The sequence below is a fragment of the Panthera onca genome, chromosome D2, assembly GCF_046562875.1.
Source record: "Panthera onca isolate mPanOnc1 chromosome D2, mPanOnc1 haplotype 2, whole genome shotgun sequence".
Lineage (NCBI taxonomy): Eukaryota > Metazoa > Chordata > Mammalia > Carnivora > Felidae > Panthera > Panthera onca.
The window spans coordinates 43,601,020-43,626,257 of record NC_138349.1 but is presented as its reverse complement, the minus strand read 5'-3'; the positions used below and the strand labels follow the sequence as shown (position 1 = coordinate 43,626,257).

The window sequence follows — 25,238 nt, the reverse complement described above, 5'->3', positions numbered from 1 at the left end:
ACATTAGCCCCCACAGCTTAATTCAAGGATCAGGCTCCATGGTGACCAGACAACACAACTTCTATCAGTTGTCTGTCCCCCTTTGGAAGCCCATTTGAATAGAAATGACATGACAATGTGACAATATGTCTGTTGCAGCCCTGAAGTCACCGGACAGGGCAGTCATGGAGACCGAGTGCTTTACAGATTCTCCTCTCAGCAAGGCTGCCCGTGAAATCTTAGCAAAGTCTCAAGGTTCTTCCAGACTGGTTATCACTTTTATTACTGGCTGAGTCAGACAAGCTCTAAACCAACTTGTCAAGGGAACAAGAATGAGAAATACCCAAATGAGACAGTGCTTTGTAGGGGAAAATAAACAACAGCACACCGGCAAATGCAAAGCTTTTGGAGCTACTACAAGTCACTTATTTTGGTATTTTTCCTCCAAGGGACTTTGTACTAAATAGGAATCAAATTGATTTGCTATAATAGTGCTTGGTTGGCTCTGGAGCACAGAAAGCTCTGACCACAGGACTAATAGAAGAAGATGGAGTTTCTGAGACCAGTGCAGTGGAGAAGCCAAGAGACGGACGATCTTGTAAAAACTCCCCATTCTTGATGGTTCTCCTGAAAACATCTAACCCAGAATTATCATCCCAAGAGCAGCCGTCCGGGGGAAGAACTAAAAGATGGACTTGAGAGCTCCACTTCCCAAAGGATCTTCATTAATTTCATCAAGACAAAGTTAATAATCCATGACACAAATGTTTTATTTTTTCTTGAGTTAGTTGTTCTAAACATGTTAGAGTCTTCTCGATAAATCTCACAGCTAGAGGCTAGTAGAAATTAGTTTGTCTTCTATACTGTCATTAAGAAATAAAGAAGTGGTAATAGCTACTTGGGAAACTCGAAGAGAATGGCTTATAAATGAGATGAATCTAGGAGCTGCCCAAATGGTTGTTGGGAGGGGTGAGTAAAGTAAATCCATGTATTTTCCTCTCACCACACCCCTTCTCGAGGCAGAGGCAACAAATGGAGATGGAGATTCTTTTCATAAAGTTTTTCATTTATATAAATATATATAAAGAGACTTCTAGAGACAATTTAACTTGTGTTAAGATCTGCATTATTAACAGATCCACCCCATCAGTCCTTACTGAGGGTTTCCAATGAGCAGAGTCTTGTAAAAAGGGCTCAATGGGTCTCCCCAGACATGGCCTCTCCTCTCCCACAAAAGGCAGCTCTGCCTGAGTGCCTGCAGGAGTGGTGTGGACAGAAAGCAGTACACAAGGCCTGTGATATGGGTCTAGACCCAAAGGAAACGCTCTCCTACCTGCTGTGTTGCTCTTACAGAGCATGCTCAGGGGGGTGCCTGGGTGGCTCAGTCAGTTAAGCTTCTGACTTAGCCTCTAGTCATGATCTCGCGGTTCACGAGTTCAAGTCCCGCATCTGTCTCTCTGCTATCAGTGCTTTGGAGCCTCTGTCCCCCTCTGACTCTGCCCTACCTCCAGGGGTTCTCTCTCTCTCGCTCTCTCTCACAAAATAAATAAATAAATTTTAAAGAGCATGCTCAGGAAGACAAGTGGATTATACCTTACGAAATTTAAAAAAAAAATGAGGGGTGCCTGGGTGGCTCAGTCGTTTAAGTGTCCGACTTCGGCTCAGGTCATGATCTCACAGTTTGTGAGTTCGAGCCCCGCATCGGGCTCTGTGCTGACAGCTCAGGGCCTGGAGCCTGCTTCGGATTCTGTGTCTCCCTCTCTCTCTGCCCCTCCCCCGCTCATGCTCTGTCTCTCTCTCTCAAAATAAATAAAGATTAAAAAATTTCTTTTTTTAAATGAGACCATGTTTGCTGGAAACCCCGAACACACCTGACCACCTCCTCTGTAATGACATGAATAGGTCAGTCTTATTCTAAATGCTTTCTATACATTCCCTCACTTAATTTTTATTATGTCCCTAGGGGGTAGACACTTTACATTCCAATTTACGGGACAGGAAATGGAGGCACAAAATGACAAGTAAATAATAAATATTTCGTTAGTTACTAGAGTTCCTGGGATTTGAACCCACACAGTATGGCTCTTGAGCTGCTGCTGCTGTGCGGCTGCTGCTCTTACTATTATTGCTGCTACTGCTATTACTACCAGTACTGTTACTGCACCGCTATTACTACTCCTGCTGTTATTACTACTGTTGCTACTACTAACACCACTCCTGCTACTACCACTGCTGTCGCTTCCACCACCACAAGATGTCTCTGATGTCACTCTTCCGTCTTGCTCTTGATGGAGTGCCTGGGTATCAGCAGGAACAGACAGAGGGAGGTAGGGTGGCCAGGGTTCCAGGTGTGATATTGCATTTACCATATTTGATGATAACCAGCCACACACCTCGGAGCTGTGCCTTTGTTTACCCTCTTCACAGCTGTGGGCCATGTTAGTATGCTCTCCGCCAGATTCCTCATCCAGCCTGCCGGTCTCCTTTTCTCTCCTGTCCTCCTGGACACATGCTTTGCATCTAGAGTATCTAGTATGCCACCAAAGAGCCCACATTTTAGTCCGTGAAAAAATAAGCAATCATAGGCCTTAATAAGAAGAACTTCCATTCTCCCACCACTCACAACCTATACAACACATACTTGTGCAGTGGAAAGGGGCCCCTCCTGCTCTCCTCAAGTAGAAAGAGTGCAGTGACCAGGCAAGAACTGGGAAAAATTGATGGGGCAGTGGCGTGGAGCAGGGACAAGGCTGGAGAGGGATGAAGCCCATCAAGGGGAGACCACGCCTGGGAGTAAGACCCTCCTAGGGTCTGACCACCCAGAGAGTGATGGGGTCCCCGCACCCTCCTGCCCCAGGCGAGGATACAGGGATGGGCACACACTGACTGGAGTCAATCATCTCACTCTGCTTCCATCCATGTCGAGAGCGCGGAGAGAAATGCAGAGGCCCAGTGAAGGGGACTTACTTGGTCCTGACCTCTTCTTCCAAGCTCCAAAAAAGGAAGAAGGCAGAACAGGCCAGCCGCATCCAAACATATAAAATCTTGCATTAAGCACCTTCCACCCCTGCCCCATATGCCCAGGACTCTCGGGTCCATGAGCCCTGCAGGGGCCTTGGTCTGCTCTCTTGGCCAATCCTTCACCAGGTTAGAAAGAACCCAGACATTGTGGTGGCTCCCGGGAGCAGTGGACATGGGGGTAGTAGGAATTACTCCAGCTAAAATCTGTGTCTGCTACATTCCCTCCTCAACCAAGAACATATTTCTAGTGTTTACCATCTTTTAGGGTATGTTTCCCTTCCCCCTCCCCAAACATAAGATTATAGAATGGATTTGATGCTTTGGCAAATTACACATGTACCCAGACCACTCCAGAGATTCTAATAATCCCCCTCCCCAAAATGTGTGCCTCCTGATAAGGTTAATACCAAAATGTCCTGGGATGCAACAGATACTCAGGTGGTAAATACAGCATATCTCTGTCCTGAAACCTGATTTCCACTCGTCATGCCTGGCTGGGTAAAGAAGGTATAACTAGTTTCAAATGCTGAATGGCAAGCATATCACATGCACAAACTTCTGGGTAATGTCTGCAAACCCAACTGGGAGAAATTTCCTTCTGTTATGTGTCTCCCACCAAGCATCGAGCGAAAGTTTCCTTATGCATGGAAGTCTTAATGGAGAAGTGGATTCTGAGCTGCCAATGGGCAGTCTCCACTGTGTTTCATTGCTATCCTCAAACACCCAGAGGGAAAACGACCTCTCACAATAGGTACACAACTCGCCATCCTACTCCCTGGCCCCAGGGGAAGCTAACACTGATTGCATATATGGCATCAGGTGTGGTAGAAGCACTAACTGGAAGCACCCTGTACCTGTTGCGTTGGATGGAGTACAAGAGCTAGGCATGTCATGGTCCTGCCCTCGGGCCTCCCCCCGCTCAGCTGGGACTCCAGGAATGTCCTGGTTGGCGTACACCTTAGCACTCAGCAGATGAGCTGGGACACTCCCTAGTTGTTTCACAAGAGCTATGTCTGTATTACTGACTTTCTACAGGGAAGACCCTAAAACAGCTTCAAAATGCTGACTCCCCACAGGAAGGCTCCATCTCCAATCCTGCCAGACGAACCCATCACCCACAAAGTAGTCAGCGCAGAAGCCTGAGAGACAGTAATGTCTTTACTCCCTGAACATGTAACTTTTAAATACAAGAGGCACCCAGTGAGCTCATATGGCCCGTCTGCTGACAACAGGCATAATTGCCTGCTAATGCGGCTCAGAGGCACTGCCCAGTTGACTGGTTTCAATTTCAGCAAATGACAGGGTTCCAGTAATTAAAGTTGGTGGGCAATAGTGCTCAGCTGAAGCTGTGGCACATCTTTGCCCGTTACCTGCGGCAGGCCAAGGGCATGAGTGAGACTCCCTTCTGGAGGGAGCTTGACAGGTGAGCACTGACCTGCAGCATCTGGAGGTAGCCTTCCTGGGGGTCACAGAGCAGGGAGGAGATGCGATGGTTGTTCCTCATGCATTTCTGGTTGTCCTTTGCAGATGGGAAGATCTGCCTGACCACAGTCATCCTGCCAAGGGCGCTGTGCACCAGATCCAGGATCTCTGGGTCGCTGATTTCCTGGGAAGATAATCAGACCCATGCTTACCATAGACTCACAAACTGCGCCTGCAAAAGGCCCATCAGGAGGTATCAATGGCCAACAGCCTAAATAGACAAAGGGGTCAAGGGACTGGGCCCACGTCACACAGTTCATTAATAGGTTATTTTTAAATAATACTTGCTAACCCTTAAAACCCACACAGAATTACTCAACAGCTGTCCTGAAGACCAGAAAAAAGATGTCTGTGGCCAAGCCACCAGTGCGTTAGCTTCTATAGGGTCAAGCTCTGAAGAACCCATGCTGTCAATGTCATGATAGGCATCAGTTGGAAGTAAAAGCTAAACTTCCTGTTGGGGGTCATCTCCCTGAGAGAAACAAAACTGGTTTTCTCAGACAAAACTGACCAAAATGCCATGAGTTTCCCCTAATTCTTTAATGATTAGCTTCGCTTTTTAAGATCTGCATACAAATTTTGAAAATACATACACTCATTCATTCACTCATTCATTGCACAAAATCTGCCCAACATCTCCTGTGTGGTTTGTTCTGTACTAAGTACTGGGGACACAGCCTTGAATGAGTCAGGCCTAATCCCACCCAGTAAAGCTCAAGGTTTTCGTAGCATGAAATAGGCTGAGTGTTGCAATAAGGAAATCTAGGGGCACAGGAAACCCATTGTGCTTCCATGTTAGATGTCTGCTAAGCTCTTTACACACATTATCTCATTTGGTGCTCACAACAATTTCAGGAATTCTAGGAGGTACATCCTATTACTATCCCATTTTGACTGAGCACTTTCAAGCATGGAAATAGTAAAGGCAGCTGGCCACAGGGAGCTCCTTCCAGAACGAGGCTTCGATGAGGAATTAGCACTGAAGCTGAACCTGAAAGATGAACTTGTTAGGCAAAGTGCTCAGAAGTATATGTAGAGGGAAGGGGCAGTTCAGAGCTGAGTCGGTGGCAGTGCTGCTGAAGACAGAGGCAGCGGGTGACACCCTGTGGCACCGGATTCCTGGAGCGGCAGCAGGGCATGTGAGTGCCTCGGGCAGAAAGGTGCAGTGGTCAGACGCAACCCTCAAGCTCCTGTTCAGGGCCAGATGTGGGGGAAGGGAGAATAGACCCAGCTAAGGGCAGTGAGGAGCTCTGGCAAGGTTTAGGTACAAAGCAGCTACACTCAGATTTCCATTTCAAAACCCTGTGGCTGCTTGCCATACAATGATATGAGAAGACAAGAAGGAATTAGAATTGCTTCAAGGCTAGGAGCAACACAGGAATGACAAAAAATACAAACTAACACAAATAAAGGGTTTTAGAGGTGGAGTCAGGTTAAGAAAAGTTCTTGTTTATTGTCTCTCAAAAGGGATGGCTAAATCAGTGGTTGGTTGCAAGTCAAAATTTGAACTGTGACTATCCGTGTTTTAAAATAGGTCTTGGGGCGCCTGGGTGGCTCAGTCGGTTGAGCACCGACTTCGCCTCAGGTCACGATCTCGTGGTCCGTGAGTTCGAGCCCCGCCTCGGGCCCCTGTGCTGACAGCTCAGAGCCCGGAGCCTGTTTCAATTCTGTGTCTCCCTCTCTTTGACCCTCCCCCATTCATGCTCTGTCTCTCTCTGTCTCAAAAATAAATAAACGTTAAAAAAAATAAATAAAATAAAATAAAATAAAATAAAATAGGTCTTAAATCTTCCTCATTACAGATGACACATTCTAGCTTTGAGGCAATGAACTGGTATAAGTGGAGGTAATAAGGTTAGAAATTAGTGATGGGGAGGGTTCAAATCACTTAAACAAGAATGTTGATGGGTGAACTGGGGTAAAGTCTCTGTTCCAGGAACTCTCTTAGGAACCTGGCATAAGCATGAAGACTGACCAGTTGAAACAACATGCTGGATCTGGGAGAAAGTAAGACATTGAGAGTCATATCCTTTTAGAATGATCGATAGATATAGTTCCCAAGGATGTGGAAATGCAGTAATCTCAAAAGAATTCAAGTAAATCTGGGTTTAAACTACTAAACTTTGTATTTCAGACCAAAGACTATTTCAGGGAAGATAATCTTGTTGGATTGGGACCAAAAGCCCAGAGGTGGGGGAAAGTGCAAAGGTGAGATGGGCCCAGAACCAGCTAGGCTTCAGGAAACAGAAGACAGACTATAGTTGAGCAGGATGTTTGTACTCTGCTTATAGCTGCCTTGCTAACAGGTCCCCTGCCCTGAGCATCCAACAGTGGGGTGAGGGAAATCACATTCTGATCAAACAGTATGTAGGACCGTACGAAAGGGCAACGATGGGCCAGTTAGCTCTACTTGGAGAAGGAATACAGAAGATTGGGGGAGGAAATTGTTTTTAACTCAAAAAACCATGAGGTCAGGAAGAACATAATTTGAACTATGCATAAGAGGGTTAATCAGAGCCCGCACACCTTGGAGAGGAAACGGGAAGTCACATACCTTTTGTTTTTCTCACATACTCATTGATTGCAGAGTCATTGTAGAGGCTCTTTTATTGAACCTCTCCTGCATTCTCAACTTCCTGGTAGGTCAGTGACACTGCACCCCAAGCGGGACCCTGCAACTCTGTAGGGAGTCTGACTTACAGGGTACATAATACCTTTCTGGAAAGCACGCCCATCATCTTCCCTGGCAACCTGCAGCAGAATCAGGGGTGAGTGGCTAAGTGAGCCAAGGGCAGCCCCAACATAATGGGGTGGGGGACTTTGCTTCTGCTCCCAGCTGCTGTGGTCTCTATACTGTTCTTTCTCCATTCTTCCTGCCCAGAAATCCTTACAAACTTGGCACAGTTCAACCCAACCCATTAGCTGCATCAATGAGGATCTCTGCAGACCCCATCTCCTATGGCCCAGTTCTCATCCACCCCCTCTGGGTCAAAGCACACACACCATCTTCCAGTGTACTCCTCCCTGCCTCCCCATCCTTCTGGGCCTATTCTTAGTGTCCAACACAGAGATAGTTGCAATCAGAATGTAAGAAGTGCAGGTAAAAGAACAGAAGAACAGAAGCAACTCCCTCGGGTCCCTTGAGGGCAATGAAAAGAGTCACCTCTTCTCCCAAGGATGTGTCCCTCCCCTTGGAGAATTCCAACCCTACACCATCTGTCAATTCCAGGAGCTCTGTGTCAGGCTCTCTCCCGTGCTGTTGGTACCACTGTGTACCAACAGAGTACAGACAGGGGTTCACTCACTCCCTGCACCCAGCCTCCACAGTTGGCCAGCCTCTGGACCCATGTGAAGACATCCAACCTCTGGGCCTTCCTATGGATGCAGAAGGCTATCCACACAGTCACTTTATACAACCCACCTGGAGAACAAACTTTCTCTTTGTCCCAGTTAAACATTCCTTCCAGAGAGTGCTGGTGATGAGCCGCAGAAGAAAGACAATGTGTATATATATACTGTGTGACCTCCACTACCCTCACTAAAATCAGCAAGTCTGCAGTAGCAGCAATAATGTGTCATACCCAGATGCCTACTGGGGTGCACAGGCTCAAAATAAATCTTGCTTTTGTTTTATGACTTTGTGAGTTTACACCGCGAAATATATATTAGGCACAAACATTACATACATTAAGTATGAATAATCAAATGATCAGTGTGCCTTCTGCCAAACTAAGAAATAAAGTATACCTTGCATCTTGGTTGGATCCCTCCCCCCAAATGCTTACCCCTTCCTCCTTACCAGCAGCTAACTTTGTCATGCGATGAGTTATGTGTATAGCCCAAATAACGTATAACTTTGCCTTACACATTTTTGTTTAGCTTTGTGCAAACTAAACCACCTGCAGGTCCCCTGTGATTGTGTTTTGACACAATTGGTTCTCAAACTTTGTTGTGTATCTGCATCACCTCAGGAACTTGATAAAATGCAGGTCCCATTCTTCACCCAGCAAAGTTTTCTGTTTTCTCCATGAGCTCTCCAGATAATTCCAATATTCAACAAACATTTAAAACCCACTGGTTTAACATTTTCCTAATCTGTTCATGGCAATGGGTACAGCTTAGTTTCATCGTTTTCTTAGCTGTACCCTACTGCCCTGTATGCCTCTGTCACCATTAATCCACTCGAGTGTTGCTTACCATTGGAACATTTGTGTCCATTTGCTACTACAAAGCTTCTGTGCACGTTTTCCTTGTGCACGTGTGTTGGTGACTTGTATGAGAATTTCTCTAGGATATATACCTAAAATTAGAATTCCTCAATAGGAGAACATAAATATGTTCAAATTTACATAGTAATATCAAATCTCCAAAGTTATTGTACCAATTTATAATCATGTCTGGTAAAGAGATTTCCTGCACCCTTCCCTGCACCTGACATTATTGTAGGACTTCCTAATATTTGTCATCCTGGTGAGTATGAATTGGTGCATCATTGGATTTTGATTTCTACTTCCCTAATTCTTAATAATATTAAATATCTTTCATATGTTTATGAATTATTTGTGTTTCTTTTCTTGTATTTGTGTTTTTGTCCCATTTCCACTGGGTTGGGTCTCTTGCATATGGATTCATGGGACCTTTTTTTTTAATTCCAGATAATTCTTTGTCACATGTTATAATTATCTTCTCCAGTTTCTAGAACGTTTAGTAGAATTGGCCTATAAACTCATCTAACCTGGTATGTTCTTTGTAGGAAGTTGCTTTATTACTCATTAACTTTCCTTTTGTATATAGGGATTTTGCTCATTTTTCCTTCTGTCCTTAGTCATGTTTTCTTCTAAAAATTCAGCTATGTTGTCCAAACTTTCCAGTTGATTGGCATATGTTGTTCACAATGTCTCTCTACTTCCTCACTCTCTAATGTATCCAAAGCCATGTGCTCCCATCCATTGCTAACAATATTTATTTGTGCCCTCTGATGACAGAAGTTTATTTTATAAATACTTTTTAAAAGGTAAGTTTTGACTTAACTGATACTTTTTTATGTGTTAGTCTTCTGTTTCATTAATTTCCACTCTATTATTTTTCTAGTTTCTTTGGATTTATTAGGTGTTATTTCTCCAACTGTTAAGGTATGCAGCTCAGCTGTGGAATCTTACACATTTTTTTCTTTTCTAATAAAGTGGTTAAGACAATAAATCTACATCCAAACATTGCTTTAGCTGTGTCCCATAAATTATACATACAAATTGTATCACTCATTTTAAAATCCCATTTTGATATATTTTTGACCCATAAGTAATTTACTAGGGATTTTTCAAAATTTTCCAAACATTAGGGTATTCTTTTTACTATCATCCTATTGATTTCTAATTTAAATGCATTGTGCCCTGAGAACATGGACTGTTTGAAGCTAATCTTTTAAAATGTATTGAACTTTTGCTCTGTGGCTTATCACGTGGTCAGTCTGCATGAATGTTTCATGTGCATTAACTGTCCTGCTGTTGTTGGTTTCTGTGGTCTGCTTTTAGGTCCATTAGATTAGGAATTAGTCTATTTCTTTCTGTATTCAGCCTATATTTTCAAAAATTCAAAAAACATATTCTCAGTGTTTTATTAGTTATGCATAAGTGGAGAACTAAAACTCCTTCCTGAATTGAATCTTTTATCATTATTTAGATATCCTCTTTATTTCTAGTAATTCATCTTGCCTCCTACTGTATTGTGTCCAATATTAATACAGTGATACCAGTTTTATTTTGGTTACGAGCTGCCTGCTCTAACGTCTTCCGCCTCTTTGCCATCATCCATCTTTCTCTGTCTCACACTTAAGTTGGAGACTATTATAAACAAAATATACTACATGTTTTTTACATCCATCTTTGACTTTTTAGTAGAAATCTCAATCCATTTGTATTGGACTATGATTATCTATACATTTACATTGATTTGTACCATATTATTTACATTACATCTTATTGTTTCTTTTTTGTGTGTTTTTTTACTTCCCCTTAGAATGATTTTTCCCCTATTTTCATTATTTTACCCTCTTTTGGAAGTTTTGTTCTCTATATTATTTTTTTCTTGGTTATCTTAGATATTTTTAAATGCATACTGAACAAAGCATGAGGCTAATCAGTATTTTATTCTCTTCTCTTCAACATTTCTTTCCAATCACCATCATCCTGACTAATGTGATAATAATATCCAGCATTTTAATTCTTTCTTTATGCCTTCCTATTACATATAATTCCTATTAATTTCCCATTACTTTTAGAATTTCCTTTAATGTCGGTTTGTTAGTGATAAACTTAGTTTTTATTTGCTGGAAAATACCTTTTGTAATCTCACTCTTGAAAGATAAAAATCACAGTTGATTACTAGTTTCTCTTAGCACTCTGAATTTCATATGACACTATCGTCTGCCTTCCATTTTTGTCCACTATATCTGTTTCCTATGGTTGTAATACCAAATTATCACAGACTTAGCAGTTCAGAACAACAGAATTTTATTCTACACAGTTCTGAAGGCTAGAAGTCCAAAATCCATTTCACTGGGCTGGAATCAGATGTTGGCAGGGATGTGCTCCTTCCAGAGGCTCTACAAGAGACGGTTCCCTGCCTTCCACAGCTTCTAATGGCTTCCAGCAGTGCTTGGCTTGTGGCCACATCACTCCAGCCTCTTCCTCTGTGACCAATTGCCTTCTCTTCTGTATTCTTAAATCTCCCCATGCCTCCTTTTATAAGGACACTTGAAATTGCATTTAGGACCCACTCAGATAATCCAAGATAATCTCTCTACCTCAAGATCATTAATTTAAACACTTCTGCAAAATCTCTTCTGCCATGTAAGGTAACACACAATTTCCAGGGATTTAGGCCCTGGATATCTTTGGGAGCCATTATTCAGCCCACTAACTCCAGACATTAGGAATCCATTTAACTGCCATTTCTTTGAAGAAGACCTGTGTTTTCTCCCCGGATGCTTTCTAGATTTTTCTCTGTCTAATGACGTCTCTAGGCATGGATGTTTTACTTTTATTTTTATCCTTAGGATTCCTAGATCTGGGGTTTAGTTTCTGTCAATAATTCCTGAGAATTCTTGACCATAATATCCTTTCATATTATTTCTTCCCCATCATTTCCTATTTCCTTCTAGAAATCCAATATTATCATTCTATCTTCCATGTGTCTATATCTCCCTTTCATATTTTCCATCTCTTTGTATCTCTGGTATGCCTTCTAAATAATGTCTTCACATTTTCCAGTTCACCAATTCTCTCTACGTATGTGTCCACTTTGATAGTTAATTCATCCTTCACATTTTTTAGTATCAACTATTAGTTTTTTTAATTTCCTGAAACTGTTTATTTTTCAATTCTGCCTCATTTTTAAATAGCTTTTATTCCTTGCTTATGTTTCCAGCATCTATTTTTAAACATAGTTCAGCATACTTACTTAATAGTCTATGTCAGATAGTTATAATATCTAAAGTTATTTGAGATCTGATTAAACTGTCCTTTTCTCCTCCCTGGCTCTCACTCATGGTGGTTTGTTTCCTTCTTTCTTTCCTTTGTCTCTATATTCCTCTTTCCTTCCTTCTCTCTTTCTCTTTTTCTTTTTTTCTTTCTTTCCTTCTCTTGTGTGTACTCTTAGTTTCCTTAGAACTTCCTTATGAATTCCTTGAAGTCTGACTGGAATTCACATTACTTTATTTGCATTCACTTCTACAACCTAATCTACTAAGGTTAGAGCACTACTGATCTACAGCCATTGAATTTCATGTTAAACCTTCCTCAGAGCTTCATTAGGCACCACAGGTGGTATGACTTGGGTCACAAATTCACATGGGACTCATCAATTGTCAAGAAAATTCATTCCCATCATGCAACTCCAAAGTCAAGAGAGAACATTTCCTTGCTATTCCCTTCTGTGCAGTGAGTTCATTTCTAGTTAGCCTGTATACCAAGGATCTAAGTTTCTAGCTTTATGAGGAAATCTCTCATTAGGCCCCACATCTGATTGGTTCTTACACTGATCTCATGTGTTTTGTGCCCCCAAACAGCCAGAAAAATAAACGTTCAAGGTTTCTGCAGTTTGACCAATAGATTCAAGGCCAAAACTAAATTTGAAGCTCATGTATTTCCCAAAGTTTCGATTTTCACCTCATATTAGTCCTCTGTGGACATTACTTTTGACTGCTAAGTGATCCATTTCAAAATACTTTTAAAGTATATTATACCCTGCTTTTCTAGTTCTTTTCCATTTGGGGGCATCATTCAGGCTAAATACTACTAATCCTTTTATACAGAATTTTCTTTTCTTAGAAGAATGACTCCACCCTTTCCTGGGACACACACCCACCTCCCAAACTCCTCATATGTTTTGGCTGTATGACTAACTAAACCTCAGTTGTCATGCTACAATTTCTATTTACTTCATTTGACTGCCTTTCTCTAAGTTCTTTGTCATTAATATTGGAAGGAGAGCCATTTCTGAGGGACCCAAGAGAAGCATGTGCAATCTTCTCCATTTGCTCAAATCCCAATTGTATTCTTCAATCATCTCCCATTGTGCATGCAAAAAGGTAAATATTCTGCAGGTCCCAAATTAATATTTTATCTCTTGCTCCAGAAACATTTCCCTAAATTACTGTTACCTTGCCCTCCTGCAACCTAATAGCTTCCCCCCATAAATCATCTCTCATCAATATTGCTCACTCAAGAGATCATCTCTGTGAAAGATGATGGCATCTTGGACTAGGGTTGTTGCAAATGGACCATCTTTAGACAGAGCTTAAATGCTGAAGCTAGAGCACATGCTGACTATGGGATTGGGTGAGAGCGATGGCAAAGATCGCTGAATCTTTTTTCAATGTAAGAAATATTTGTAGTTTGATAACAAAAACATTGTAACAGCTAAAACAAGCAGAGGAAGAAAACGGGGATAGAATTGCCAGTGAACACCCCATTCTTCAAGTTATCAGCGGGGAAGAAAGACTCTTATGCCTTGTAGCATACTTAAAGGAAGATTTCTATGAACACAATAAAATGTGAGACCGAATAATAAAAATATTCACTGCCTCTAATTTTGTCCTGAACATGCACACTGAAACCTAGACTATCTTCATTTGGAGGCAAGTAAATTATCAGGAAACCTCCACACATCTCCTTGTACAAAGAGGTAAGACTAAAGAAAAGTCTGACAAATTCGAAAGAAAAACCAATCCTCACATCCTCTCAGAAGGCATTACTTAATTCACTGATTGAAAGCAAAATTGTCCTTCATAGAGGGCACAATAAGGAACCAAATGAGACCTGATTGTCTCCATTCAGAGACAACCTGTGTCTCTAGCCAGGGCCTCTGGCTGCTTGGGGCTGGGGGTGGCGGGGGGGCTGCCATTCCAAAAAAATGTTAAGCATACAAGTATGTGTGAATTTTCCTGTGGAGAAAGCGCATGAGCTGTATTCAATTTTCAAAGAGGCCTTTGACCCCAAAAAGCTGAGGAACAAGCAATACCAAAGCCAGTAATGGTTTTGAAAGTGCCCCTTGTTGCTAACTATGGGAAGAACAAAAACGATGAGGAAACATCAACAGAAAAATTGGGAGTTTTCATGTCTTTCAGATTCCTCTGCTTCCTCCTCACTTCCACACAGGCCTCTGAGGTAATAACAAAAACCAGAGGCAATGGGATTTACATGATGAACTATGATGCAGCTATAAAAATCACTGAGTAAACCCATAATACTACAGTATCACCTGCACCATGCAGATAATAGAGTTAAGGAAGACAGACCAGAAAGGAAAAAAAGGAAGAGCAAGTTACAGAATGATACATCAAATACGGTACATTTATAGTAGAGATATGTGTAATGCAGTAAAAACAAATGTGAAGGACACATGGCAGCTTCAAGAGAATGGTTGCCATAGGGGAAATAGAGGGGAATAGCAAACCGATTTGCTGCCTCACTTGCAGTCTTGCCCCTCCTCCCCTATGCTACCATAACCCTAGGGTGAACAGCTGCCCTTCCCTCCACCATGGGATTTGGGGTGGTGGGACATCATGACCGCTGCACCCACAGCCACAGGTGCATCCTGCTTGCTCTGAGCCAACCTGGATGGTCCTACTACTTTAGGCAGTCCTTGGAGAGGGGACACAACTTTATTTCTGTTCAGATGTGAAGGGGGGTTCTCCTGGAAGGATTCTGAGATGGTTTGTTCAATCCTAAAATGACCACCAAGAAAAGACAGCACCTTTCAGCCTCTGGAGGTTGACTCATGGGGAAATTCCATTTGATGGTGGGCTAAGCACACTGAACACAACAGACCCCTGAGGAAACTAGTTAGCTTCTGAATCACCCTGCCCTGTAACCTCATGACCTACCTATGAGCCTCCTCAAAGGTGAAACGATAAAGCTTCAGACCATTTAACGAAACTAGATTCATACTTTTCTATTACTTGTGGTAAAAAAAAAAAAAAAAACCTGACACAGAATTTAATGGGACTTAATGTAAGTGTGTATAGACAATTATATCTGAAATGGTCAGCTTCTTAAAAATTGAGATCTCAAATATGGCAACATTTGAATGATGGACAAGGTGTTTAGATATCATGCCCTGTACCTCTTGGAAATTTTTATTTAAAACAGAGAGAATCACTGAAGAAGCCTCACTCCATGTCTGCTTGAGTAGCAAAGAGGATAAATTTTCATAATGAGGAGAAATCTTCAAAATAGCAATTAAAATGGTAAGGATCTCCTTTTTCTAAATACACGCTTTGGCAAACTTGATGCAAAACTCATGCACAAATAAGTTTCTGTCTGATCTTTAAGACTTCAGTAAAATTTCTGAACCCTCTGATACCAGGGGAAAATATTATTAAACATTTATATAGAGCTCTAAACTTATATAGGGCTGTGTAATCACATTATTAGTCATTTCCTTTTATTCTTTAGAAAGGCCTAGATCTATCAAACATCTGTGTGATACCAGCATTATTCCATTGCTGGAGAAATAATAAAGTTTGTTTCCCTCCTAACAACCATAGTGCCAGTAATCTAAAGTTGATGATAGTAAGGAAAACTTCACAGACAAAACTGGCTTGAGAGAAGTTGAGAAAAACAGAAGGAAGATTCAATAATGTCGTGATTAAAGATTTCCTCCCACTGAAGTCAACAGGCTTTTTAGAATGTCTGCTGTTTTCAGATCCCCACAGAGTGCTTAAGGCAAGGCAAGCTAAGGCTCCATAGAGACTAGGACATCCTGGTGAGGTGGAGAGGGTGGGAGGAAGCTGCCGAAGCTTGGTGCTGGTTACATTTCCAAGACAGAGAAGGTGGGAGGAGGGCACTTTCTGCATGGTGGTTCTGACCAGAGACATCCTGTCTCATTCATCATCCCCTAAAAACTCATGGGGTATGCAGCAGTCTCCCTATTTTACACAGGATATGGAAAGTTGCCATAGAGGATGCCCTTGCTCCCCAGAGTGTGGTCCAAGAGCCAACAGCATCAGTATCAACCGGGAGTTTGTTAAAAAAAAAAAAAAGGCAGAATCTCAGGCCCCACGCTGGACCTATCTACCCAGAATCTGTATTTTGACAAGATTCTCAGGTGACTTATAGGCATGTTCAAATTTAAGAAGCACTGGTCTATATTATACAGTGAAGTGAAAAGAGTGTCGAATCTGGAATCAAGTGTGTATGGGCTCCAGTCCTAGCTTCTCCTCTCCCTGGTTGTAGAACTTGGACAAGGAACTTAATTCCTTTGAGTGTCATCTGGAAATGGGGTAACTACTTCCCCAGGGGCTCTGCCTTAATTCAAAGACTTTCATCCAATGGGACCCAACATGTCTAGCACAGAGTCTTGCGGTGAGTACTTCTTATCCTTCTACCTCAGAAGCTAAAGCTCTCTGTACAGCCTTTGAAGGCCGGCAAAACATCTGCCACAGCCTGGCCTCAAGGAAGACAGACCAGCCCTCTTTCTGCCCCTCTTTCCACTCCATGGCCCCATGCAGCCTCATGCACACCCCTAAGGGAGCCCATAGCAGACCACCCCAATCTGCACATACGGAGCTCTTTCCTGTCCCTCCTCTCCAAGAGATCCTAGGGTTCACTTGACTCCCTGCCAAGACATCAAATCAGAACTCAGCCATCCTATCACTAAATATAATGGCCCATTAATTGAAAATTCATATGGCTTCTTTTATTTTCATAAATGACACAAATGGGTTCTGTTCACAGGAAAGCCAGCATCCTATTCTGCCTGCCCTTTTTACCCAGGGCTGCCCAGACAGGCGGCAGAGCTCTCCCCCCATCCCACCGCCTCCATCACAGTCCATTTTCCTGAGTGGTCCAGTCAGAACGGCCAGTAGTGAGCAGCTGGCCCTGTTCCCTAAAGACCTGCCCCTAACCTTGGCCCTAGGGTGAAACAGATGTCCCCTCAGGTTCTCCCCAGGCCTACCGGCTTATCAGGAGAATCTGCAATCTCACCCAGAGAAGACCAAAAAGTCCTCTGGGGTCTTGCATTTTTAGTGGCTCTTTTGTTCTATTTCATTTAATTGAGTTTTTATTTCATCACATTTTATTCTATTATATTTGACCATGAACACAAGGTGGACATCTGCCCTCCAATGAGCCAGGGGACCCACACATGTCCCCAACATTTACTGGAGACAGTCAGTAAAGCTTCTGGCTGCAAGGTATTTATGGATGACAGCTGGGCTGGACTGGGCTGTCTGTGAGATTTACCCCTGCTCTCTCTCCTTTTTTTTCTTTCATGTCTTTTACTTCCACTTTCTCCTTTTCCATTTCAACTCCCTCTCCTGGATCTCACTCTTCCTTCTTCCCTGTGTGCCCTGCCCCCATCTTCTCAGGTCTTCCTGCTCCCAGCAACCTTGCAAGTTCTGAATTCCCACAACCGGTATCACTCACCTCTGCTCAGGCAGTTTCCCTTAATTCCAAGGGACTCAGAACATCTGAGGTAGGTCAAAGCAATTCCCAGAAGTGGTTCGCTGACTGCTAACCTTACCCTCACTTCTTCAGATGAGATATGCCTGAAATATCCTCTATATTGGGCCTGAAACCTATTCTTCTGCGGGTCTAGGCCCGTGTATTAAAAGCACTAATAATTGTAGGGACAAGCTAAAAATAGTTAGTCTGCCATTTGGAGGGAGGAGCAAATCTAGTGTCTACACAGTTCAACAACTCAGGTCAGAGTCTGAGAAAGAGTTCTCCAGGTAACAAACCCGGCAGGCAGTCACAGGCAGAAAAGTGATCCTTCACGCAACCATATGCCCCCAGGAGAACACTACAGACGTCACCTGGAAAAACGGGTGTCAAGAGCTGAATAAGGCAACTCCATTAACTTAGATCCAAAATCCATAATGAGCCTCTGGCCCTTTATTGTATACCCACAACCCTGATTCAGATGTGGAGGCACTGTGAATTCTGTGTTCCCCACAGAACCAGAAGGAAGCTGCAGGTGCTAATCCATTGCTCCATCTACACTGGGCTCAGAACTAAAACCAGCTCCTTGAGGCCAAGGTGTATGTCTCTCATATTCTGTTGTCTTTCTGATACTGAGCACCAGGCCTGGTAAACACTTAGGAAGAAAGAAGGGAAGAGAAGGAGGAAGGAAAGAAGGAGGAAAAGGGAGAAGAAGGGAGGGAGGGAAGGAGAGGAGGGAGGAAGAGAGAAAGGAAGCAAAAGTGACCCTCAAAAATTTTAGTATTTGAAACTCTGACCTAAGTAATTCTCTAACATAAAGCCAACGCTCTTCAGTCTGTTGTTAAATTTTTAAAAGCTGATCGGGGTTTCAATTTTCAGCTTACTCCCCAGGCAAATATTCAAACAGAAAAATAAATATAATAGCCGCTGATCCTTCATGGCATTCATTTGCTTGCTTGCTACAAACCACTTCAATTATTTTGTTTGCAATACCTATTTGTTTGTCTCAGGAGAATATTTAAATCTGCTTTTATTTGTGCACAACTCTCCCCACCACCAGGAAAATGTTTCACATTACCATTTCATGGTTTTTTAATCCCCAAGGAGCTGATAGAAAATTATAATTGTTAATTGCATTATAATTTAAAATCCTGAAATATTATTTAAAAATTTTCCAAATATGATTTTAAAATAAGACTTCATGATTCAGAGCCCTGGAATGGATGGCTCTCAAGTTTACAGCCCCATGTTTACCATATCAAAGCCCTTACATCTGAACTGGAGCCCACTGTGTAGATTTAAATGTAAAGATCTGAGAATATAAATTTGGAAGAATAGAAGGTATGTAGCATGGTACTTAACTGACCATGATGGACTTATAGGGACTGAACTTACCATTCACTTTAAATAAAAAACAAAACATGAAATGACAGTTTTCAGACATTAGACAACAGGCATAACTAAAAAGTGTTAACCCCCAAAAAAAGAAACAAATGAAGTGAGCCTGAACTTCATGCTAACAGAGACTTTCCAGGTTGCAGCAGAGGAAAGGGAAACCTAGGCAGAGCCTGATGGTCTCCATGAGTTGAAGAGAGAGTCTGGGTTTTGAGGAAGCCAAAACAATTGCAATTCATAAGGCAGAATTCCAGAGAAGGGAGAGCTACACAGAAAATGCCCTCCAGAAATCTACTGAAAGTTCCCTTTGAATCTTCAGCTGAGTATTGGTTAGTGCATGTGAGTGAGGTAACTACCTGAGTCTAAGGAAAGAACCACCTGGTAGGATCAGGTTTAACAATCCGTAATAATGGGTCACATTAGCAACAGCAACAGACTAAAACTGTTTTTGACCTAACAAAGCTTCAAAGCAATTCTCAAAAAAATCAAAATGTTCCAAAATAACTTAACCCTGTCCTGGGGGAAGAATAGAGGTGGGGGTGGGGCATACTTAAAGAAGAAAAGGAATCAAGCACCCAACCATGTAAAATTCACAATGTCTGGCATCTAATCTAAAATTACCAGGCATGCAAAGAAATAGGAAAATACTCTCCATAATGAGAAGAAAAATCAATCAGTGGAAACAGACCCAGAAATAATACAGATGGCAGAATTAGTAGAACAGGACATTAAAACAGATATTATAAATAGTATAAACACACACCATATGTTCAAGAACATAGAGGAAAGTATGTACATGACAGGGAGAAAAATAAAAGACGCAAATTGAATTTCTACAAATAAAATATGCAATGTCTGCAATGAAAATTACTCTAGATGAAATCAACAGCAGATTAGAAGAAAAATAAATGAATCTGAAAGTACCAAAACAAAAACTCCCAAAATGAATCACAGAGGGAAAAAAAAAAGACTGGGAAAAATCAACAGAGCATTAGTGAGCAATGGAACAATTTTAAGCAACCTAATATACATGTCATTTAAGTCCAGGAAATAAAAGAGATAAAGGGAAAGACAGAAAAAATATTGGGAGAAATAATGGTTAAACAGTTTCTAAATTTGATGACATCCACACCTAAACACACAATCAGAGAAAAAGAAAAATCTTAAAACAACCAGAGGAAAAAGATCCAATATGCAGAGAAAAATGAAGATAAGAATGATAGCTGATTTCTCATCAGAAACAAGGTGAACCATAAGTCAGTAAAATAACACCTTTAAGGAATGAAAAACACAAGGTGAAGAATTTATCAGAAGCAGATCAGAACTATGAGAAACTTAGATACAATGGACAACTTCCTTGAAAGGTGCAAACTACCAAACCTCACTTAGAAAAAAAATGTATAACCTAAATATATCTACTAATAAAGCTGGACTTGTTGTTAAAAATCTTCCCATGGTGGAGGTAGGTGGGTAGGTGAGGAATTTCAAGGCCCAGGTATCTTCACTGGTGAATTCTACATATCAATTCTACACAAATTCTTTCAGAAAACTAAAGAGACGAAACAGATTCTTGTTTCAGGAGGCTAGTACTACCCTGATAACAAAACTAGACAAAGGGTTTACAAGATAAGAAAACTACAGATGAACATCCCTCATGAACATAGATACAAAACTTCCTTAAAATATATTTGCTAATATTTTAGGTAAGTGTAAATCCAACAACTCAAAACAAAACAAAATAAAACCCAGAAACATGATGAGGGCAAGTGGGGTTTATCTCCAGGCTGTAAGGTTGGTTTCACATTTGAAAATGAATTAATTTAGTACTCCATATCAACAGAATAAAAAAAGAAAAACCATGTGAATATATCAATAGATGCATAAAAAAACTGGCACAATCCAGTCTCTAATTCTGTTAAAAACCTTCAGGAAACTAATAACAAAAGAGAACTTCTTCAACCTTATCAAGCATATGTATGATCAACCTATACCTAACATCATAATTAATGGTATAAAGCTAAATGTATAGCCCTAAAATCAGGAAAGAAGTAAAGATGTGCAGTCTTTTTTTGTTTAATTTTCTAATGTTTATTTACTTTTGAGAGACAGAGACAGGGAGTGAGTGGGGGAGGGGCAGAAAGAGAGGGAGACAAAGAGTCCAAAGCAGGCTCCAGGCTCTGAGCTGTCAGCACAGAGCCCAATGCAGGGCTCAAACTCATGAACCGTGAGATAATGACCTGAGCTGAAATTGGACTCTTAACCAACTGAGCCACCCAGGCATCCCCAAATATGTGCAGTCTTAATAGTTCTATTCAACATTGTGCTGGAGGTTCTAGCCAATGCAGTAGGGCAAGAAAAGAAATAAAAAAGATCTGGATTTGAAAGGAAGAAGTAGAACTGTCTTTATTCACATATGACATGATTATCTATGTAGAAAACTGTAAATCTACAAAATAAAGCCACTAGAACTAATGTATAAGTTTAGCAAGGTTGTGACACAGATGCAAGGTCAATATTCAAAAGCCCTTTGTATTTTCTACATGCTAGAAACAACTGTAAACTTAAATTGAAAAAGCAACACCATTTACAATTATATCAAAAATATTAGAAACATAGGGATGAATTTAACAAGACCTGTGCATTTAACATTGCAGAACATTGCTAAAAATAATTGAGGATATACATAAATGAAAATATATATCTTGTTCATAGATCAGAAGACTCAATGTTGTGAAGCTCTCAATTCTCCCTCAAATGAGCTCTAGACTCAATACAATTGAAATTAAAATCTTAGCAGGCCTTTTCTACAAACTGACAAGTTAATTCTAAAATTTATATGGTCGGGGCACCTGGGTGGCTCAGTCAGTTAGGTATTCAACTCTTGATTTTGGCTCAGGTCCTGATCTAACGGTTCATGAGTCAAGCCCCACATTGGGCTCTGTGCTTCCAGCACCAGCATGGAGCCTGCTTGGAATTTTCTCACTGCTCTCTCTCTCTCTCTGTCCCTTCCCTGCCCTGTGTGTATGTGTGTGTGTGCGCACGTGCATGCGCATGCACGTGGGCACGTGTGTGTGTGTGTGTCTCAAAATAAACAGTTTTTAAAAATAAAATGTATATGGAAATGCAAGGCAAGAACTAAGGTGAGGTACTTGCACAAACTTGAGGGTGAGTTCCCCCTTAAATTTTTTGCCTTATTAGGTGCCTCACTTGCCTCATCCTAGTCCCAGGCCTGTGAAAATGTGAAGGATGTAGATGGGTAAAAGCACATTTTTAAAGAAGAAAAAGGTGAAAAACTTACTCTACTTCATTTCAATACTAACTATAAAGCTACAAGCATAAAGACAGCATGGTACCAGTGTGAAGATAGACATATAGGTCAATGAAATAGAAGAGAGACCCTAGGAATAGATCCAAACATTGAAGGCCAATTGATACTCAATGAATGATCCAAAGGGGAAAGAGTACTATTTTCAACAAATGGTACTGGAAAAATTAAATATTAATGCAGAAAATAAATCAGAAGAAAATAAAAATTAATCTCAGCCCTTACTTCACACCATATACAAAAATTAACCAACAAATATACATAACAACATGAATGCATTTCAAAATTATTCTGAGTGAAATAAGCTAGACAAAAAAGAGTATGTACTGTATGATTCCACTGATCTAAAATCCTAGAAAATGCAAAGTAATCTACACTGACAGAAAATGGATCAGAGGTTACCTGGGATTGGGTGGAGAGAGAGAGAAACTGGTTACGTGGGAACAGGAGAAAACTTTTGTGGGTAATAGAAAGGTGCATCTTCATGATTACTGTGATAGTTTCACAAATGTATATGTCAAAACTCCAAGACATAACTCATCAAACTGTGCAGTATCTTTAATGTCAGTTACACTTCAAAAAGTTTGTGAAATAATAAGAGTGTATGCACTAGAGTCATACTGCTTGGTTAAAATCAAGAACACCCTACATAAAATACCACTCCCCCCCACAAACACCCTAAAGCCTCCTTTTCCCTTCCTCAGCTTTAACACTTGCTACATGCTTGCCCTTTGGCTAGTCATTTGTCCTCTGTGTATATCAGTTTGGTCAGCAGTGTCTGTCAGCCCTGTCTTCAAACTTTCAGAATCTGAGTGCATCTTACTACCTCTGCTCACTTATCTCATCCTGGTCCAAGCCATCATCATCGCTAATTAAAGGCACTAATTTTTAAGCTTTCTTTTTCCTTTTTCTGTCCTTTCCCACCCTAATGCCTACAGTGTATTTTCAACACAGAATTTAGGGTGGTCCTTCCAAACCATAACTCAGATGGCATCACTCCTCAGCTCAAAATGCTCCAGTGGCACCTCAGCTCACTCAGGTTAAAAGCCCAAATCCTTGTAGGAGCAGATTCAGCAGAATCTCCTCGTGCCCCTCCTCACATATTAGCACCCTGCACTCCAAACCACTGCCCAGTTAGATGTCTACCCATAATTTCATCCCTCAAGCTCACCACACTGCCCAGACCTACAGCTCGTTGCTGTAACTACTTTTCACCTGAGGGGCACATCCTTCCCTGGGCTGTGTTATGTGAGCAGAGGTACAAAAACTTAATGGATAATAGATCCCTTCTTCCTGAAACCAATATCTGGAAGAGGAAACAGCATTTCATATTAAACGAAACCATTATGCTAAATTGGAATTTCCCTTGGAGGCACCAAGCTTTAATGATATGAAATTCCATAGTGAAGAGCCTGGCACACATGCAGATTCGCCAAGGAAAATGAGAATTAATTTCTTGACTAAAAAACCAGAAGAGTTAAAATCGAGGAAAAGATGATTTAGTGAGGAACGTTTCCTTGAGGGGGAAAGGGGAACAGGGATGTGATTCCACTCCTCATGAAAGGAAGGAGGGCGCCTGCTCCCTCACTGCAAGTCTGCTTGGGGGAGCTTCACTGGGGCCATTGAAGACTCTCACAAAACAGAGCCAGGGCCTTAAGCACAATACTGTGAGTTTAATCATAAAAGCTACTTTATGTGTCTTCTATGAGCCCACTGATGCTGCTCATTCCCTTCTATTGGATAAAAATTAGAGAAATTTTCATGACTTTTCTGTGTATTAACCAAGGTTAATAGAAAATTCTTTTTTTAAAGTTTATTTATTTTGAGAGAGAGAGAGAGAGAGAGAGAGAGAGAGAGAGAGAGAGAGCAGGGGAAGGGAAGAAAGAGTGGGAGAGAAAGAGAATCCCAAGTAGGCTCTGCACTGTCAGAGTAGAGCCCCATGTGGGGCTCGAACTCATGAACTGTGAGACTATGACCTGGACCAAAATCAAGAGTTGGAGACTTAACCAGCTGAGCCACCCAGGTGCCCCAAGGTTAACAGAAAATTCTGTCTGGGTACTTGGGTGGCTCAGTCAGTTAAGTGTCTTGATTTAGCTCAAGACTCTTGATTTTGGCAAGTCATGATCTCACCGTTCCCGAGATTAAGCCCTGACTTGGGCTCGGAGCTGACAGTGCAAAGCCTGCTTGGGAATCTCTCTCTCCTTCTCTTTCTGCCCCTCCCCTGCTCACTTTCTCTCTCTCTCTCTCTCTCTCTCTCTCTCTCTCTCTCAAAATAAATAAATAAACTTTTTTTAAATATGTAATTTATTGTCAAATTGGTTTCCATACAACACCCAGTGCTCATCCCAAAAATAAACTTTTTTAAAAAAAAGAAAATTCTATGCCACTTTAAGTTGTAAAACCAACTTTTGATTCAGGAATTGATCTAATCCAATATAACAATTGGAAGGTTTATTTCTTCAGTGCAGAAATTTTGTCCCTTATAAGATAAATGAACATGCATCTCCATTTAAGGTAGGACTGGACTGGCTCAAAGGCAGCACCACATTGAACAAGACCAACTTGAGCTTAAAATTCCAGCTTGTCTTTATACAGTTGTGAGACCTTAGTCCTTTTCTGACCCTCAAGTTTATAATCTTTATTCCAGTGTTAGTAACATCTCTCTCAGAAGGTGGATGCAAGGGTCAGTCATATAACAAAAGACTAATATCTCTGCACAAAAGACATGAGCAACTAAAGTCACAAAATTAGAAACATGCATGATCAAAAATTAAATGTCCAAAGTGTTTGGCTTGGCTAATAAGCAAAGAAATACAAATTAACACAATGCAGTGAGCCTTTTTATCTATAATATTGATAAAGATGAAAAACAATGATAGTCATGTTCATAAAACACAAGAGTGGGACGAGACAGGCACTCTGATAAAAGAAGCTTAGGCTCATTGAGGGCTCCCATACTTTGAAACAGTATTTTTACCATCACTAGGAATCAGACATGTCAGATCTAGGTTGAAGTATGTTGACTGCAGCATTATTTACAACAGCATTAACCAACCTAAGTTTCTAAAAGTGGAGAAGGTTTGCAAAAATTATGA

General features: G+C 41.3%; 1 protein-coding gene across 2 annotated transcripts in view; it reads right to left on the bottom strand.

Moving 5' to 3' along the window:
• The window catches only part of GRID1 (glutamate ionotropic receptor delta type subunit 1), a 696,363-nt gene that overhangs the window by 222,031 nt on the left and 449,094 nt on the right, over nucleotides 1-25,238 (bottom strand). For both annotated transcript variants that reach the window (XM_060642293.3, XM_060642294.3), the window contains exon 6: nucleotides 4,436-4,606. In XM_060642293.3, coding sequence (XP_060498276.1) covers nucleotides 4,436-4,606 — 171 coding nt within the window. The remainder of the gene's footprint in view (nucleotides 1-4,435; nucleotides 4,607-25,238) is intronic.